We start from the raw sequence: 19,041 nt of genomic DNA on the forward strand, positions 1-19,041 counted from the left end.
TTAATTGAAACATGTTAAGACAGAAGGGCTACAGTGAAGTGCTGAAAAATGTAATATTTTAAGAAATATCTGAAATTATATGTTTTCAACCCTCAAGTCTTCATGGAAAGAGGTCCTTCAGCCCATTGTATCTCCAGGCAAAGACTTGGGGATTGAAAATATCTAATTTCGGAAATTCCACCATATTTATTTCCACATAGTTGTATGTAATTTTAAAGGAACAACAGCAACTTAAAATTTAACATAGATAACACTGCAGAGAGATAATTTTGTACTTTAAAATCAGAATCAGATCCAGTGTTGATAAGGGCATTTTTAAGTACTAAAAATTATACAATTATTAGTGAAGATTCAAGCAACTGTAAAACAAAATGCTTTGTTTTCATAGCCTTTAGAAATTCTAATTACCAATGTTAGAAGAATTACTGAGTTGATGACCATCCACTTGAGTGATTAGAGATGAAATTGAGTAGTTTTCATTTAATCTCCTCCAATCTAATGACATTTCTTTACTGGAGCGATTTTCTGTTGATTCCAACACAAAATTCATTTGCTCTCTAAATCGTCTTTCCTGTTCCTCTATTTCCTGAAACCCAAGAAGAAAATCAGCTTGTAAAGACCACACCTTCATATTTTTCTGCAGCTCTGGATTGCACATCCAAAAAGGAAAACTTGAATACTTCTTTTAGCAAAGAAAACAATAGAAGGAGCCAGTGCAGTTTTAGAAACGAGTTACTGGAACTCACTGCGAGTTGTATTTTCACCTTGTTCAAACAATGGGAGATTGATGCTGGACTTATTGATACCATGGATGGATGCATATTCAGGGCAATTTTTCCCAGAAACAGACTGGTTTTTTACAATCAGTAATCAGGATAGTTGTGTAGCTCAAGAGTGCTCAGTCTGACAACACTCAATTGTCCCAATCTGATTGGACAGGTTGCCAGCCTGGTTCTCTTCGCAAGATGACAGCAGAGTAAGACGCTCCAGCCCGAGCTCCTCTACTCGCCAGTCCCTTATACTTTTTCTTTCTTTTTCCCTCTTTGTTGCAGTGCCCCCCACCTCACTCCCCGCCCAACCCCACCCTGCCCACCACCACCCTTTTAACTTCTTAAACTACCCAGTTGGAGGGAATGAGGAATGGAGGCTGAGACCAGTCCGGCGCAAGAGACGAGTTGGAGACCGTGCCAGCGTGGGAAGCAGCTCTTGGCCTGAGCCCAAAGCAGAGTGAGCCAAGTCCCAGGCGTAAGTCTCAGTCGGAGCCCAGAGCAGGGAGCAGAGCAAGGCATGGACCAAGGTGAAAGGCGAGTCACCGGTTTGCAGCAGAACAAGCCCAGGCCAGCCGGAGAGATGAGTCCTGGAGGCGAGTCCAGGACAGAGGCCAGTGCATGGAAGTAGTGAGGCCTTGTGTTCTGAAAAAGGACTTTAACTTGAGTACTTTAAAGATACTTTTCATTATCATTCTGGACTTTTTAAACTCTGCATTCCCACACGAGTCTTTGTTTTACTATTTCACTTCACAGGTACATTTAAAGTATCTGTACCTAGGTAATCCGTACCTAAGATGGAGCTGACAGGCCCATTACAAACTTTTCACTGCACTCCTTCGAGTGCATGTGACAATAAAGGCTATTCTATTCTATGAACACACAGCTGCAGAAATCCTCCAGACGTGAAAAATGACAACTTGCTCTTTCTCCTTGCAGGGAAATAATAAAACGTTGTAAAACAGCTAGCTATTCTCACCATTTGCTTATAAGCTATTGCCTCTATCTAGTCCCAGAAAGGCTAACCAGTTAATCGATCTGTGTCTGCAGCAAGAAATTGAAGGGACTGAGAGAGAAGATTATTAGAGATTGGAAGGGCTCACAAGAAGCATAAGGACACCTCACTAAATCTTGGGGTTAGAGCTATCAAACTGTGTTCCCTAATTTATTTTTCTCCACCCCCAACACCTGTGTCTTTGAGCTCTATCCCTACCTATCAAAGAAGGTATTTGGTATGCTTTCCTTTATTGGTCAGAGCATTGAATATGTGAATTGGGAGGTCATATTGTAGCTGAACAGAACATTGGTTCGGCCAATTTTGGAATATTGTGTGCAATTCTGGTTTCCTTCCTATCGGAAGGATGTTGTGAAACTTGAAAGGGCTCAGAAAAGATTTACAAGGATGTTGCCAGGTTTGGAGTATTTGAGATATTTGGAGAGAGTGAATAGGCTGGGTCTGTTTTCCCTGGAGTGTCGGAGGCTGAGGGGTGACCTTATAGAGGTTTATAAAATCGTGAGGGGGATAGATAGGATAAATACACAAGATATTTTCCCTGGGGTGAAGGAGTCCAGTACTAGAGGGCATAGGTTAGGTGAGAGGGGAAAAATTTAAAAGGGACCAAAGGGGCAACATTTTCATGCAAAGGGTGGTGCATGTATGGAATGAGCTGCCAAAGGAAGTGGTGGAGGCTGGTACAATTACAACATTTAAAAAGGCATCTGGATGGGTATATGAATAGGAAGGGTTTAGACAGAAATGGGCCAAGTGCTGGCAAATGGGACTAGATTAGGTTTGGATATCTGGTCAGCATGGACAAGTTGGATTGAAGGGTCTGTGATTCTATTTACTCCTTACTCCCTCCCCACCCTATCTTCTGCATATAAACCAACAATTTCCTTGCTCCCATCATTTCTGAGGAAGAGTTACCAGACCCATAACCTTTACTCTGATTTCTCTTCACAGGTACTTGCCACACCTGCTGAGCGTTTCGAGCTACTTCTTTGTTTTTTGGTTTGTCTATGTCTGGCAGGACTTAAGAAAGGGTAGAGTTTAGGTTGATAGTTCATATTTTGTTTGCCTGTAATATTATGGACCAGACAGATCATCAAAATATATTATGGAGTCAGCCTAGACATGAACTTTTATATTTTAAAAATGCAAGTGTAAGGTGGTGTGATCCAGATATGATTCTATTGGTCCACCACTAAGCTTTCATGAAAATATAATTCATTCCGACAATACAGTTAAAATACAACAAAAAGAAAAATTGGTCTAATTTTACTCTATTGAAACACTGAACAAGTTAATGTATTATTTAACACCAATCATCAACTGTTCCAAAAATAGGCAACATCCCTACACAAACACAATTTACCACCACAGTTATTATTCTCACACACTCTCTCCAGTCCAGAGAAAAAAAACTATCTGCCCCTTTTAAGAGGCAGCTTCTCTGTCTAAGATTTCATTCTAGCATCAGAGAACTCAAGCTTTCACCTCCAGCAGGCAGCAAAGCCCACCACCTGTGCCACCGTGCAGCATGGGCGGCACGGTGGCACAGTGGTTAGCACTGCTGCCTCACAGCACCGGAGACCCGGGTTCAATTCCCGCCTCAGGCGACTGACTGTGTGGAGTTTGCACGTTCTTCCCGTGTCTGCGTGGGTTTCCTCCGGGTGCTCCGGTTTCCTCCCACAGTCCAAAGATGTGCAGGTCAGGTGAATTGGCCATGCTAAATTGCCCGTAGTGTTAGGTAAGGGGTAAATGTAGGGGTATGGGTGGGTTGCGCTTCGGCGGGTCGGTGTGAACTTGTTGGGCCGAAGGGCCTGTTTCCACACTGTAATGTAATCTAATCTAAACACCTAAATGAAAGCAAAATTAACATCTTCTGAGTCTGTATGAGCCTGACCACATCCTTTCCTAATTCTTGTGTCTTACATTAAAATAAAAACACCCAGGTGAACTCAAAACTGATGACCCAACTGCCTGCCAGAAGGAAACATTTTGGCACCACTGTGATGACACCCCTCTGCATGTCTTAAAGACACAGTTTTATCACAGTGATTAGAACAGATTTATTTGTACTATGTAGCAGCTTGTTGTTAAATTAAAAAAAAAACTGGTCAGTGTTTTCTGTTAATCCAAGGCCATCAAATAGGAAAATTGAGATGTTCCAGTAATATGATTAAAGGTTTAACTTTTCTGATGACCCTGTGAGTAGCGGCACTTGAATATGAGTACACTTTCCCAAATGGATCATGACAATTTATTCTAATTATCATTATTCTCTCCAGAAGATACCAAATAGTGAGTCAATTGTTTCGGAAGGAGAGCAGAGCAACATCTGATAACCTTTTGGGTAATACTCTGTTAAGATGTTTCATGTCACTTAATAACTTTTTTGATGTAAGTAACAAAAGATAATCCGGAAACCTTCAACATTAATTACCAGGCAGTTTGGTATTTCTAGCAATTTAAGTGGGATCATCTTTAAACATAGCCAGAGGAGTAATAGGAAATCTCCAGGTGCTAAAACTTAAAACAGCATTGGCAACAGTCCTCGATAAAATTCCACACCCTTTACACAATAAAAGCACTTCCATGTAGGGAAGGTGGTCCTGAAGAGGTAGCAAACATGTTCACCAGTATTCTAGAACAGTTTTGTTAAAAAAAATTGTATCTGTGTCTGTAGGTCTTGGAAAAATATTCTACCTAGACTTTGCTTCCTCGTGTTTTGAGAAATTCCTAAATTTGCAGACCTCTAAATTATATGCAGTAACTGTCCCATGAGAGGATTGAACCTCACTTTTGCACTTTCCTGAAGACATTTGTTTGGATAAATAATTCTTGATGCTTGGGAACGCATCAAGTTTTAGAATAGGTGGGAACTCCCAAGAATAATGTCTTTTCAAGAAGAAGATTGAATTCCACCAGCCATTTTTTAAAACCTATATGCATTAGATCAATATCCCAGCAGCATTTTTATGACCTTCCAAGCAATTAACAACAACTCCTAATTTACCATCATCTGCTAAATTTACCATTCACTCAGTATCTTTTGGATAAGGCACACTGGAGAGTATAAGCAGATTATAATGAATTAATTTTTCAACTGGTAATAAACAACATTATAAAATGATTTTGTATCCCCTGGGAAGGCACAATGTCAGTGAGTGTTTCCCAGTTGAATATCCGAGGGTACAGTGTAAAGAAACAGTTTCCAAATGTCACTTGTCAACCAGTGCTAAACTCAATGTCATCAGCTGGCCTTTCTTTTTTGAATCGATTCCTATTTTACACTTTGATTAATTAGATGATAAACATCAAGAGTCAAAACAGCCCATTTACTGTTCATTTGAAACCATGGCATTTTCATGGTCTTTTAAAATAATGAATGGCACCCAAATGCAGAAATTTCACCTCATTCCAGGTGAATTGGCCATACTAAATTGCCCGTAGTGTTAGGGAAGGGGTAAATGTAGGGGTATGGGTGGGTTTCGCTTCGGCGAGTCGGTGTGGACTTGTTGGGCCGAAGGGCCAACTGTAATGTAATCTAATCTAATCTAATGTAATTCCCAAGTGATCTAATTTTTGGCAATAGGGGAAGGGGCGTCTGACTCATGTGAGGGAAAACCAAACTCAGTAGGGTCATTTGAGTTCAATCTGACACTACTGCAGATATTTAAAAACTTTCAATATATGTTACAAATAGTGCTTTTCACTTAAGTGTATGAGGTGTTTGCCCCTATCTTCATCTGACTCCTGATGTCTGTCTATAGTGAATACCAGGTGAGTGGCCATGGAGCTGGCATGGACAGTATGTTAGGCCATTGTGGCAGGGAATGAGAAGATGCAAGGGCTAGACAGCCTAACAATTTCAGAAATATCAGAGATAAATTCCTAGAGAACTATGGCTGGCCAACTTGCTTCAGCATTCAGTCATCCCCACTGCTGCAAAATTTGGAGTTTTCCCTGGTTGAGACACACACTCAAGATGAAAGAATTTTTACAAAGAATAAAACTGAGAGAATTTCATGCATTGCAAAAGAAACATACACATAATGCAGGAGGAACAGTAAAGGGTTAAAAATAGGATATTAACAAGTTATATGCCAAACACAATACTGTAAAATAACAGCTTTTAACCCTTCTCCAATGATATTATATTCCTGTAACAGAAGAACATTATGGCATTAGAAAAAGTGCAATTGGCTATCCATCAGTTATGTAGCATTTAACAAAGAAAACATTTCAGCAACCTTCCCCCAGTAAGGAGCATTTTACCTGTTTATTATGCTTTTTTGATGGTAAAATTTGATGGCAAAATCTAAAATGTCATAAACATTCTTCCTACCCTTCGCAGTTTCTCTTGCTCCTTTTCTTGTTCAGCAATCAGCATAGACAATTGTAAGGTGTGTTGTTCCTCCAATTGCTTCCGCATTTCTACAAATGTCATCATCTGTTTTGCTATAAGCTCTCCATCTGAATAATGGAATAGGACAAAAATAATTTGACTCTCTAGAAATACAAATATGCCTGGATTTCCAGACAAATTAGGAGCAGAGTAGCCCGTTCAGTCTTTGATCCTGTTCAGACATTCAATAAGCTCATGATTGATCTGTTTGTGTTTCAAATACCATGTTTCGATCTGTACTCAAAAACTTTTAATGTTCTTGCCTCATGTTACACCTCAAAGGGGTGGAACACTAGAAATCACTATTCCGAGAGGCACCACAAAAGATTTTGAAAAGTACACAGAATTCCCCAATAATCTGGCTTTCAACCCAGACTGAGAAAACATAGACCAAATTTCTGTACTTTAAACAAAATACTATTTATTGCCAGTCAATAGACTCTACCTTCAAGTAAACATATGAATTGTCAACATGTAACTCTACTAGTTAAAACTCTAACTCAATTATAAGACTTCCTCTCTACATACTGACAGACAAAAACAAAATGGGTGTTATACTTAGAGGGAAGGCAGACAGTGATCACTATCTCTAGGTTTTGCTGAGATAATCCTCTGGCTCATTAAATCACTGTTTCTTGATTTTCTTTCTCCAGGTTCTTTCACCTGTTTGCAGGAGGCATAGAGTGACTGGTTCACACATATCAAAAGGTCTCTGACATTAATTAAAAGTCACAACTGACAGAAACCTTTGAGAAGAAACAAATGGCTATCTTCAGATCTAAGATGCTTTTTACTGCAGAGCAGAAAAGGATCCCACCTGTCAGGAGATCCAGTGGTTTTTACCCTGAACATTCACATCCTCAAGCAGTTCAACTAGCTGGAAGTCAAACATATAATTGTTGTAGAACACCTTTATCACCTGTTAATCCTTTCACATACCAGCTATTTGTCCTGATGAAGGAGCGACGCTTCGAAAGCTAGTGTGCTTCCAATTAAACCTGTTGGACTATAACCTGGTGTTGCATGATTTTTAACTTTGTACACCCCAGTCCAACACCAGCATCTCCAAATCATGACAGCTATTTGTTGCCAGCTAAATCTTCATTTGCATACAGCCCCAGCTCCATCATGCGTGTAACTACCCTCTCCCTACAGCTTAAACAGAACTTGCAAGTGAAGGAACTGGTTTTCAAAAGGATTTCTTTTACTCACTCATGGGAACTGCTAGCTGACCAGCATTTATTGCCTGTCCCTAGAAGGTGGTGGTGAGTTGCAATGTCCATGTTTTTGTAGCATGACCCACAGGGAGAGTAGTTCCCCTGAGGGACAGAATTCCAGGATTTTGACCCAGCAACAAGGAAGGAACGGTGATATACTTTCAAGTCAGAATGGTAAGTAGTTGAAGGAAAGCTTGCAGATGGTGGTGTTCCCACAGAACAGCTTCCTTTGTCCTTCCAAATGGAAATGTTTGTGGGTTTGGAAGGTGCTGTGGAAGGATTTTTTGTGAATTTCTACAATGCGTCTTGTACATGGCACACTACTGCTGTTGAGTGTCAGTGGTGGAGGGAGTGAATGGTTGTCAATGTGGTGTCAATTGAGTGGGCTGGCCTTGGTGAGTTACTCGCCACAGTCTTCCTACCTCTTGACCTGTTCTTGTCAACACTGTGTTTATGTAGTGAATCCAGTTGAATTTCTGGTCATTGATAACTCCCCCGGATATTGACACTGGCGGGATTCAGTCATAGTAACATCATTCAATATCAAAGAGCAGTGGTTAGATTGTCTCTAATTGGAGATGGTCATTGCCTCACATTTGTGTGGCACGAATGTTACTTGCCACTTGTCAGAGTGGAAATTTTTCTAATCTTGTTGCATTTGAACATGGGCTGCTTCAGTATGAGGAGTTACGAATGGTGTTGAACATTGTGTAATCATCGGTGACCATCCCCACTTCTGACATTATGATGGAGGTCAGGTCATTGATAAAGCAGCTGAAGATGGTTGGGCCGAGGACACTACCCTGCAGAGCTGGAGCTGAGACAACTTACCAACTACCACAACCAGCTTCCTCTGTAGCAGGTATGACTCCAAACAGCGAAGAGTTTGCTCCCCACCCCAAAATCCATTGATTGTAGTTTTGCGAGGCTTACTTGATGTCATATTCTGTCCAATGTGGCCTTGATATCAAGGGCTGTCAGCTCTTTTGCCCATGTTTAAACCAAGGCTGTAATGAGGTCAGAGGCCGAGTGGTCTTTGCAGAACCCAAACTGAGATCATTGAGCAGGTTATTGCAAAATAGCACTGTTAATGACATCTTCTATCACTTTACTGATGATCAAGGGTAGACTGATGGGTTGGATTTGTCTTGCTTTAAGTAGACAGGACGTACCTGGGCAATTTTCCACATTCTCGGGTAGATGCCAGCGTTATTATTGTACTGGAAAAGCATGGATAGGGAAGCACAACTTCTGGAGTACAATTACCAGAATGTTATCATGGCCCAAAACCTTTGCAGTATCCAGTACCTCTAACCATTTCTTGATAGCAGTTGCAATCAATCAAATTAGCTGAAGCCAAGCACTTGTGATGCTGAAAACCACTGGAGGAGATTGAGATAGAAAATTTGCTTGGCCCTTCTGGCTGAAGACTGGTGCGAATGCTTCAGCTTTATCTTTTGCGCTGATGTGCTGGGTTTTTCCAACACCGAGAATAGGGATATCGGTGGAGTCTCCTCTTCCAGTGAGTCATTTCATTGTCCGTGACTGGATGTGGTTACAATCTTTCAACCATCCTTGGCTTTTCAAACCAAGTTTAGCCCACAATCAAAAATACAGAAAATTAAACAGATATGGTCTTTGGACTGACAAGAATCTACTTACACTGCCTTACGAATATTAAATTGCCTCATTGAACTGCTGTCTGAGTGTTCCGAAGGGAATACAACATTAGAGTGGTGCTGGAAAAGCACAGGTCAGGCAGCATCCGAGGAGCAAGAAAATCAACGCTTCGGACAAAAGCCTTGCATCAGGAATGAGGCTGGGTGCCTCAGGGGTGGAGAGATAAATGGGAGGGGATGGGGCTGGGAAGAAGATAGCTGAGTGTGCAATAGGGGGATTGAGGTGGGGGTGAAGGTGATAGGTCAGAAAGGAGGGTGGAGCTGATTGGTGGGCAAGAAGATTGACAGGAGGACGGTGCTGAGCTGGAAGCTGGAAGTGTAAAGTGGGTGGAGGGGAAAATGAGGAAACTGTTGAAGTCCACATTGATGACATGAGGTTGAAGGGTCCCAAGGCAGAAGATGAGGTGTTCTTCCTCCAGCTGAAGGAAGGTGGGGATGGAGGAGGCCCAGGATCTGCGTGTCCCCAGCAGAATGGGAGGGGGAGTTGAAATGTTCGGCCATGGGGTGGTGTGGTTGATTGGTGCGGGTGTCCCGGAGATGTTCTCTGAAGCGCTCTGCAAGAAAGCGTCTGGTCTCCCCAATATAGAGGAGACCCCCATCGGAAGCAACGGATACAATGAATGACTTGTGGAAGTGCAGGTGAAATTTTGATAGATGAGGAAGGCTCCTTTGGGGCCTTGGACAGAGGTGAGGGGGGAAGTGTGGGTGCAGGTTTTGCAATTCCTGCGGTGGCAGAGGAAGATGCCAGGAGGGGAGGGTGGATTGTTAGAATGCATGGGCATGACCAGATTGTCGCGGAGGAATGGTTTTTGCGGAAAGTGGATAGGGGTGGGGAGAGAAATATATCCGTAGTGGTGGGGTCCGTTCGTAGGCAGCAGAAATGTTGGCGGATGATGCAAGTTTTGCAGACATTGGTGGAGTAGAAGGTTGAGGACCGGGAGGGGGCTCTGTCCTTGTTGCGGTTGGAGGGGTGGGGTTCAAGGGCAGAGGTGTGGGATGTGGATGAGATACATGGGAGGGGAAATTGCAGTCTTTAAAGAAGGAGGCCATCTGGTGTGTTCTGTGGTGGAACTGGTCCTCCTGGGAGCAAATGCGGCGAAGGCAGAGGAATTGGGAATACGGGATAGCATTTTCACAGGAGGTAGGGTGGGAGGAGGTGTAATCCAGGTAGCTGTGGGAGTCAGTGGGTTTGTAGAAAATGTCAGTGCTGATTCGGTCATCGTTGGTGGAGATGGAGAGGTCCAGGAAGGGGTGGGAGGTGTCAGAGATGGTCCAGGTAAATTTAAGGTTGGGGTGGAATGTGTTGTGAAGTTGATGAACTGTTCAACCTCCTAGTGAGAGCACGAGGTGGCGCCGGTGCTATCATCAACATAGCAGAGGAAAAGGTGGGGAGTGGTACCAGCATAACTCCGAAAGACAGACTGTTCTCTGTAACTGACAAAGAGATAGGCATAGCTGGGGCCCATGTGGGGGTGCCCATGGCTACCTCTTTCGTTTCGAGGAAGTGGGAGGATTCAAAGGAGAAATTGTTAAGGGTGAGGACCAGTTCAGCCAAATGAATGAGTGTGTCAGTGGAAGGGTACTGGTGGGGATGTTGGGAGAGGAGGAAATGGAGGGCTTGGAGGCTTTGGTCATGGTGGATGGAGGTGTAGAGGGACTGGATGTCCATGATGCAGATGAGACAATGGGGGCCAGGGAAGCGGAAGTCTTCGAGGAAGTGGAGGGCATGGGTGGTGTCCCAAACGTACGTGGGGAGTTCCTGGACCAGGGGAGGGGAAAAAAACAAAATCGGACAGTATCGAGGTTGAGAAAAAGGCACGTTATTAACCAAATGCAGAGAAACTTCAAATTGCAGGTGCAGAGGGATCCTCGTTTTAACATGGAAGGACAAAACGTGGCAGCGCAGGCTTAGAGTCATAGAGATGTACAGCATGGAAACAGACACTTCGGTCCAACCTGTCCATGCCAACCAGGTATCCCAACCCAATCTAGTCCCACCTCCCACCCGGCCCATATCCCTCCAAACCCTTCCTATTAAAATACCCATCCAAATGCCTCTTAAATGTTGCATTTAGATTCCCCGACCCCAGGGAAAATACTTGGTCTATTTATCCTATCCATTCCCCTCATAATTATGTAAACCTCTATAAGGTCACCCCTCAGCCTCCGACGCTCCAAGGAAAACAGCCCAAGCCTGTTCAGCCTCTCCCTGTAGCTCAAATCCTCCAACCCTGGCAACATCCTTGTAAATCTTTTCTGAACCCTTTCAAGTTTCCGAACATATTTCTTATATCAGGGACACCTGATGTAAGAATTGAACACAGTGTTCCAGAAGTGGCCAAACCAGAAAATACTCCATTTTCGTCTAGGTGAGGTTTTCATTATTGCAGCTACCAGTTATTTTTCAGGTCTGTCATTCATGCAGAGTTTTTAAATTTATAATAACTGTCCATTGTGTTTTATTTTACTTCCCAGTTGATGCAGACACTCTGTTCAGTCAGATAAGCAGTGGCCTCTTCCAGTATCTCACTCACATGACCAAGCCAAGTAGGGAGTATTTAGAAGCTCACCTGTGCAGAGTTTGAAGCTTATCTTTGTCCTGATCAGATGTGCACTTTACAATGGTCTTGGCTGATGGCATTCAAGAACAGAAACCCTTAGACATTTTCCTCCTGCTTTCCTGGCCCAGGAATGCAGGACTTATCGTGATGCACTCCACAAGAAATAGAAATGCATGTATTAAATTTAGAACAAGGAAACAGGCAGTTTGGCCCAACCGAGTTTCTTTGTCCTCACTGCCACTTCTTTGTCACCTGCTACCCCAAAAACATCAGCCACCTCAGCCCAGTCAAGCAATTGAATCTGAGATCTTGAATCAGTAACCTTGTCAACATCTGCCACTTCTCACCCCATTGGCCCATCTGATCCAGAACCTGTTGTAATCTGAGGTAACCCTCTTCGCCTTCCACTCCACCTCCAATTTTGGTGTCGCCTGCAAACTTACTAACTGTACCTCTTATGCTCGCATCCAAATCATTTATGTAAATGACAAAAAGTATAAGACCCAGTACCAATCCTTGTGGCACTCCACTGGTCGCAGGCTTCCAGTCTGAAAAACAACCCTCCACCACCACCCGCTGTCTTCTACCTTTGAGCCAGTTCTGTATCCAAATAGCTAGTTCTCCTTGTATTCCAAGGGCCTATTTCTGTGCTGTTTTGCTCTTTGTTCTTTGATTGACCTTGAACACGAATTTGCAGGAATGTAGTATGTAGGTACAGCAGGCAATAGGGAGGGCAAATGAAATTTTGGCATCTGCTAATGGAATGGTGTATAAAGTGAGAAAGAATTGGTGAAACTGTGCATGGCATCAGTGAGACTACACTTGGAGTACACTAGATTAATTCCAGAGATGAAAGGCTTGTCTTATGAGGATAAAGAGCTGCATACAAACTTAAACAGTCCCTGCGCTGCCACGTTTTGCCCTTCCATCTTAAAACTAGGATCCCTCTGCACCTGCAATTTGAAGTTTCTCTTCATTTGGTTGAAAACTTGCCTTTTTTGTCCCCTACCTCGATACTGTCCCATCCCCCCAGTCCAGGAACTCCCCACATATGTTTGGGCCACCATCCACACCCTCCACCTCCTCCAAGACTTGCGTTTCTCAGCCCCTAACGCCTCTTCCTCACCCAGCCGCTCCTGACTTCCACCCCATCACAGACCTTACTGTCATCTTTATTCCACCCGCTGGCTCAAAATCTATGACTTAGCTAACCGTCTCGAGTTCTGCTTCTTTATACCCTTTCTGAACGTTACACATTGTGGGCGGCACGGTGGTTCGCACTGCTGCCTCACAGCGCCGGAGACCCGGGTTCAATTCCCGCCTCAGGCGACTGACTGTGTGGAGTTTGCACGTTCTCCCCGTGTCTGCGTGGGTTTCCTCCGGATGCTCCGGTTTCCTCCCATAGTCCAAAGATGTGCAGGTCAGGTGAATTGGCCATGCTAAATTGCCCATAGTGTTAGGTAAGGGGTAAATGTAGGGGTCTGGGTGGGTTGCGCTTTGGCGGGTCGGTGTGGACTTGTTGGGCCGAAGGGCCTGTTTCCACACTGTAATGTAATCTAATGTAATTACTGATAATGTCATTGTACTGGTAACCCAGATGTCTAGGTTAATGCTCTGGGTCAGGACAGATTCAAATTCCACCATAGAATTTAAATTCAAATAACAAATATGGAACATAAAGCTAGTCTCAGAAACAGTGATCATAACATTGATTATCTACTGCAAAAACCTATCTGGCTTACACATATCATTTAAGAAACAAAATCTGCCGTCCTTATCCAGTCTGAGATGATTTTTGACATACAACTGTAGTTGAATCGAATCTGGATAATCCAAGATGAAGGATGGGAAAAATTTCCGGTTTTACAGCTGCTCCTGTTTTGAGGTATTTTAGGTATTGGAGATAACTTCCTCAAATTACAGGAGTAGCAATTACGGTTTTATATACTGTTGCATTGTTTTGGAATGTTGGAGAGAAAAAGAAAGTCAAAACAACAGCACCTTTAAAAGGGAGAGGAACAGACAAAGGAAGCACATGGTGAGATCAGTGCAGGGGAGAGACAGAAAGAAACCCACATTGCTAACTGACAGAGCAGTGAGCCTGTTACTGCCTTTGCTGTTTGAATTCATGTATTGCTGGACATCGGAGTGCATCTGGGAAAATTAAAACAGTAAAATTCACAACTGATCTTGGAGGAACCTGTTTGGGAGAGGTCACAGCACAGAAACAGATAAGTGGATATTTTAAGCGTGGCCTTACACTAAGTCTGCAGTAGTGAAAAGAGTGGGTTCTTTCTTGATTATATGTTTTATTGAGATACCTAAGGGGCAACCAGAGGATGTGGCGGAGGTTAGAACAATTGCAACATTTAAAAGGCATCTGGATAGGTATATGAATAGGAAGAGTTTGGAGTGATATGCGCTGGGTGCTGGCAGGTGGGACTAGATTGGGTTGGGATATCTGGTCGGCATGGACAAGTTGGACCGAAGGGTCTGCTTCTGTGCTATAAATCCGCAAAACACCCAAACAAGTAACAGGTTGGAGCAAGGTGCTTCAACTTGTTGGGTTCAAAAGTCAAAATTGACCAAACCTTCTGTTTTATTCTGAAGAAGAATCACTGGATGTTAATTGTTTTTTTCTCCATAGATGCTGCCAGACTTCCCTGCTGAATTTTCCCCTCATTTGGAGGTGCCAGTGTTGGACTGGGGTGTACAAAGTTAAAAATCACACAACACCAGGTTATAGTCCAACAGGTTTATTTGGAAGCACTAGCTTTCGGAGTGCTGCTCCTTCATCAAGTGCTTTTTCCAGCAATTTGTTTTTGTTTCTGATTTCTAGCACCCATAGTTCTTAGTGTTTTATAAGATTTCAGTGTCATTAGTAAGGTCAGCATTTACTACATGAATTGACTGCACAATGGCTGGTATCCTGTCACCTTTTATTTACTTGTGCACAGTACACTGTCTGTGGCTAGCCAGCTCAGAGTCAGTCCCCTGAACGGAGGAGATTCTAAATCCCCTACTTGGGTTCGTTGACCCAAGCTGAAAATGTGTTGCTGGAAAAGCGCAGCAGGTCAGACAGCATCCAGGGAACGGGAGAATCGACGTTTTGGGCATAAGCCTGTTCCCTGGATGCTGCCTGACCTGCTGCGCTTTTCCAGCAACACATTTTCAGCTCTGATCTCCAGCATCTGCAGACCTCACTTTCTCCTTCGTTGACCCAAGCCAATCAAGAACCTCCGTCAACAAGGTCCACCTGTTTCCAATCACTACATTACCCATCCCTCATTGTGCTTAAACTGAGTGCCTTACTAGCCGTTTCAGAGGGCAATTAAGAGTCAAGCACATTGTTATGGGTGCAAAGTCACATTATTGAAATTGAGCACAGAGGTTCTTGGGCCTAGTTTCAGTTCATGCACATTTCCTTTCAGAAGCAGAGAGCAGCCACCCATTCTGAAGAAGCATTCTGTTAATGTTAAAGGGAGAGAGATAAAAGAGTATGGTTTCTGATTGGTCCGTGCTGGTCAGGTGCTAGTTGATGTTATTCCGTTCATTACCTTGGTGCTACAGGTAAAAGACTCTCACTGTATTACAGGCAGTGTGGGCCTCAGTCTTTCAAAAGGGTTAGTGCAGTTAGTTCATTTTCTGCTTAGCACAGGGAGCTTAGATAGTGAGTAAGTTTGAGATGCTATTTGTTAGAAAGTAATAACTAAGTTTTAGGCAGCTATTTAATAGGAAGGATGTGGAAGCTTTGCAAAGGAGATTTACAAGGAGATTCAGAGGAGATTTACAAGGATGTTGCCTGGTATGGAAGGAAACAACCAAAGGCTGAGGGAACTGAGGCTGTTTTCATTGGAGACAAGAAGGTTGAGAGGTGATTTAATCGAGACCTCTAAAATAATCAGAGGGTTAGATAGGGTGGACAGTGAGAGCCTTTTTCCTTGGATGGTGAAGGATAACACGAGAGGACATGGCTTTAAATTGAGGGGTGATAGATACAGAACAGATATCAGGGGTAGTTTCTTTATTCAGAGAGTAGTAGAGGCATGGAAGACTCTGTCTGCAACATTAGTAGACTCGCCAACGTTAAGGCTGTTTAAATGGGCATTGGACATATATAATAATGGAGCAGTGTAAGTTAGATGGGTATCAGATTACTTTCACAGGTCGGTGGAACATAGAGGGCCTAAGGGCCTGTGCTGTGCTGTAACGTTCTATGTAATTAAAATTAACTTGGAAACTAACAGCTAATAGAGGGTTAATCAAGTCAGTTGGTGGGGTTTTGTGTTCCACCTGGGAGATGTAGCCAATCATGGATACAGAGATGTGGAGGAGCCGGTGATGGACTGGGTGGACAAAGTTAAAAATCACAACACCAGTTTATAGTCTAACAAATTTATGTGGAAGCACGAGCTGTCACAGCACTGCTACTTCATCAGGTCGTTGTGGAGTATAAGATCATAACACAATTTATAGCAAAAGATTACAGTGTCACACAGTGATATATTGTGATATATAACAAACCCAATTGTTAAGTCTTTCATCTTCGAGAATGCAAGCTTTAGTTCATTAATGTGAATCCCAGAACTACTTTTAAGTCACCACCTTGAACTAACTTAAGGCCTTATAACAAAAGGGGACATCTCAGCTCAGACAATGCTTTAAAGGTGTGAGGTCAGAGTCTGTCTGTATCCCAATCTTGAGTCAGACTGGTTCTATTTCCAAAGTGGAATTTACAAAATATTACAGGTATTGAGCAAAATAGAATGATTCTGCAGATATATCTGCACCCCATAGACGTGTGTGTGTGTGTGTATATGAGTGAGTGAGTGAGTGAGTGAGTGAGAACGTGAATGTACGACACTGTGTTTGCGTGGGTGAAACCTTGAGGAGAAAGTGAGGTCTGCAGATGCTGGAGATGAGAGCTGAAAATGTGTTGCTGGAACAGTGCAGCAGGTCAGGCAGCATCCAGGGAACAGGAGAATTGACGTTTCGGGCTTAAGCCCTTCTTCAGGAATCATTCTTGAAGAAGGGCTTATGCCCGAAACATTGATTCTCCTGTTCCCTGGATGCTGCCTGACCCGTGGGTGAAACCTTGGTAAAGTGTGTATGTGGGTGTGATGGACTATAAGCCTGTGAGGGTGGATGCTTGAGTGAGTGAGTGAGAGAGAAAGAGAGAGAGACAGATGATCCCAGTTGAGGCTATCCTCATGGGCACCAAAACTGGGCTATTAGCCTCTGCTCGGCCACTTTGCTTTGTTGCCTATTCCGAAGTTTGCCTTGGAGGATGGTCACCTGAAGATCTGAGGCCAAACATCCCTGACCGCTGAAGTGCTCCCTCACTGGGAGGGAACACCCTTGGCTGTTGATTGTTGCATGGTGTTCATTCATCCGCTGTCATAGTGTCTGCTTGGTCTTGCCAATGTACCATGCCTCAGGGCATCCTTGCCTGCAGTGTAAGAGATGGACAACGTTGGCTGAGTACGTGGCAGGTACACTTGTGACTCAGTCAACATTGTCCATCTCTTACATTGCAGGCAAGGATGCCCTGAGGCATGGTACATTGGCGAGACCAAGCAAACACTACAACAACGGATGAATGAACACCACGCAACAAACAAAAGACAAGGGTATTCCCTTCCAGTCAGAGAACACTTCAGCAATCAGAGACATTTGGCCTCTGATTTTCAGGTGACCACCCTCCAAGGTGGACTCTAAGATAGGCAACAATGCAGAGTGGCCAAGCAGAGGCTGATAGTCAAATTCGGTACCCATGGGATTGGCCTCAACTGGGATCTTGGGTTCATGTCACATGACAGGTGACCACACTGACATGCACGCGCACGTATAAGTCCAGGGGGTGAATTTGTATTTGCAGATACATTCTATTTTACTCAAAAAATGCATAATCAGTCAATACCTGTAATGTTTTGTAAATTCCACTTTGAAATAGAACCCATCTGACTCAAAATTGGAATACAGACAGACTCTGACCTGGCACCTTTAATGCATTGTCTGAGCTGAGATGTTCCCTTTTGTTATAAAACCTTAAGTATCTCGAGAAGGTGACTTAAAAGAGGTCTGGGTTTCACATTAACAAAACAAAACCTGCATTCTGAAAGGTGAAAGACTTAACAATCCAGGTTTGCTCAATATATTACTGTATGACACAGTAATCTTATGCTTTAAATTCTGTGTCTTATGACCTTATACTCCACAACCATCTGATGAAGAGTAGCGCTCCCAAAGCTAGTACTTCCCAATAAACTTGTTGGACTATGACATGATATTCTGTGATTTCTAATTATGGATACAGAGAGCATTCTTGATAATGACATCTGCAGGAAGTGTACCCAGCTTCAACTACTCACAGAATGCATGAATTGGCTTGAGCAGCATTTGGAAACATGAAGGAACACACAAATGTTGGAGAGCATCATAAACTGAAGTTATAGAAAGGTGGTCACACCCAAGGTACAGGTAGATAGATAGGTGACTGCTAGATGGGTCAGGCAGTTAGTGTAGAAGTCTCCTGCGTCAAGAGTGCAGTGCTGGAAAAGCACAGCTGGTCAGGCAGCATCAGAGGAGCAGGAGAATTGTTGTTTTGACCATAAGCTCTTCAGGGAACTGATGCTCATAACATCAATTCTCCTGCTCCTCGGATGCTGCCTGACCAGCTGTGCTTTTCCAGCACCGCACTCTTAACTCTGATCTCCAGCATTTGCAGTCCTCACTTTCTGCCAGGAGTCTCCTGTAGCTATCCTCTGACAAACAACTCTTTCATTTTGGATACTATTAAGAGGGATAACCCATCAGGTAGCAGCAGCCAGCACAGTGGCACCAAGGCTGGCTCTGCTGTCCACAGAGAAAGGACAAAGCAAAGCAGATCAGTAGAAAATAGAGATTATATAGTCAGGGGCAGAGATAGGTGCTTCTTTGGACGCAAGACAGACTCCATGGGTAGAAAGAGTGACAAGGTCCTGTATTGGCAATTCAGGGAGATAGATAGTGAACTAAAAAGCAGGATTACTCTGCATGCCACATCCGGAGGTTAGGAATAGGAAAGGTGAGCTCACCCTGTTAGGAGTTTTTTACAGGCCTCCTAATAGTCCTAGAAACGTAGAAGAAAGGATTGCGAGGATGATTCAAGAGAAGAGTGAAAGTAATAGGGTGGTTGTTATGGGGGACTTTAACTTTCCTGATATTAATTGGGAAAGCTATAGCTCAAGTTCGTTAGATGGGTCAGTGTTTGTCCAATGTGTGCAGGAGGGTTTCCTGACACAATATGTAGATAGGCCAACAAGAGGTGAGGCCATACTGGATTTGGTTCTGGGTAATGAACCAGGCCAGGTGTTAGAATTAGAGGTAGGTGAGCACTTTGGGGACACTGACCACAATTCGGTGAC

At 43.4% G+C, this 19,041-nt stretch overlaps 1 protein-coding gene across 4 annotated transcripts in view; it reads right to left on the minus strand.

Moving 5' to 3' along the window:
• Positions 1-385: 385 nt before the first annotated feature.
• Positions 386-19,041, minus strand: part of LOC122560913 (centriolar coiled-coil protein of 110 kDa) — a 58,440-nt gene continuing 39,784 nt past the window's right edge. For all 4 annotated transcript variants that reach the window (XM_043712164.1, XM_043712166.1, XM_043712167.1 and 1 more), the window contains 2 exons: positions 6,119-6,246; positions 386-586 (listed from right to left, as the gene is read on the minus strand). In XM_043712164.1, coding sequence (XP_043568099.1) covers positions 401-586; positions 6,119-6,246 — 314 coding nt within the window. In that variant the 3' untranslated portion in view covers positions 386-400. The remainder of the gene's footprint in view (positions 587-6,118; positions 6,247-19,041) is intronic.

The sequence above is a fragment of the Chiloscyllium plagiosum genome, chromosome 21 (assembly GCF_004010195.1).
Source record: "Chiloscyllium plagiosum isolate BGI_BamShark_2017 chromosome 21, ASM401019v2, whole genome shotgun sequence".
NCBI classification, from domain to species: Eukaryota; Metazoa; Chordata; class Chondrichthyes; order Orectolobiformes; family Hemiscylliidae; genus Chiloscyllium; species Chiloscyllium plagiosum.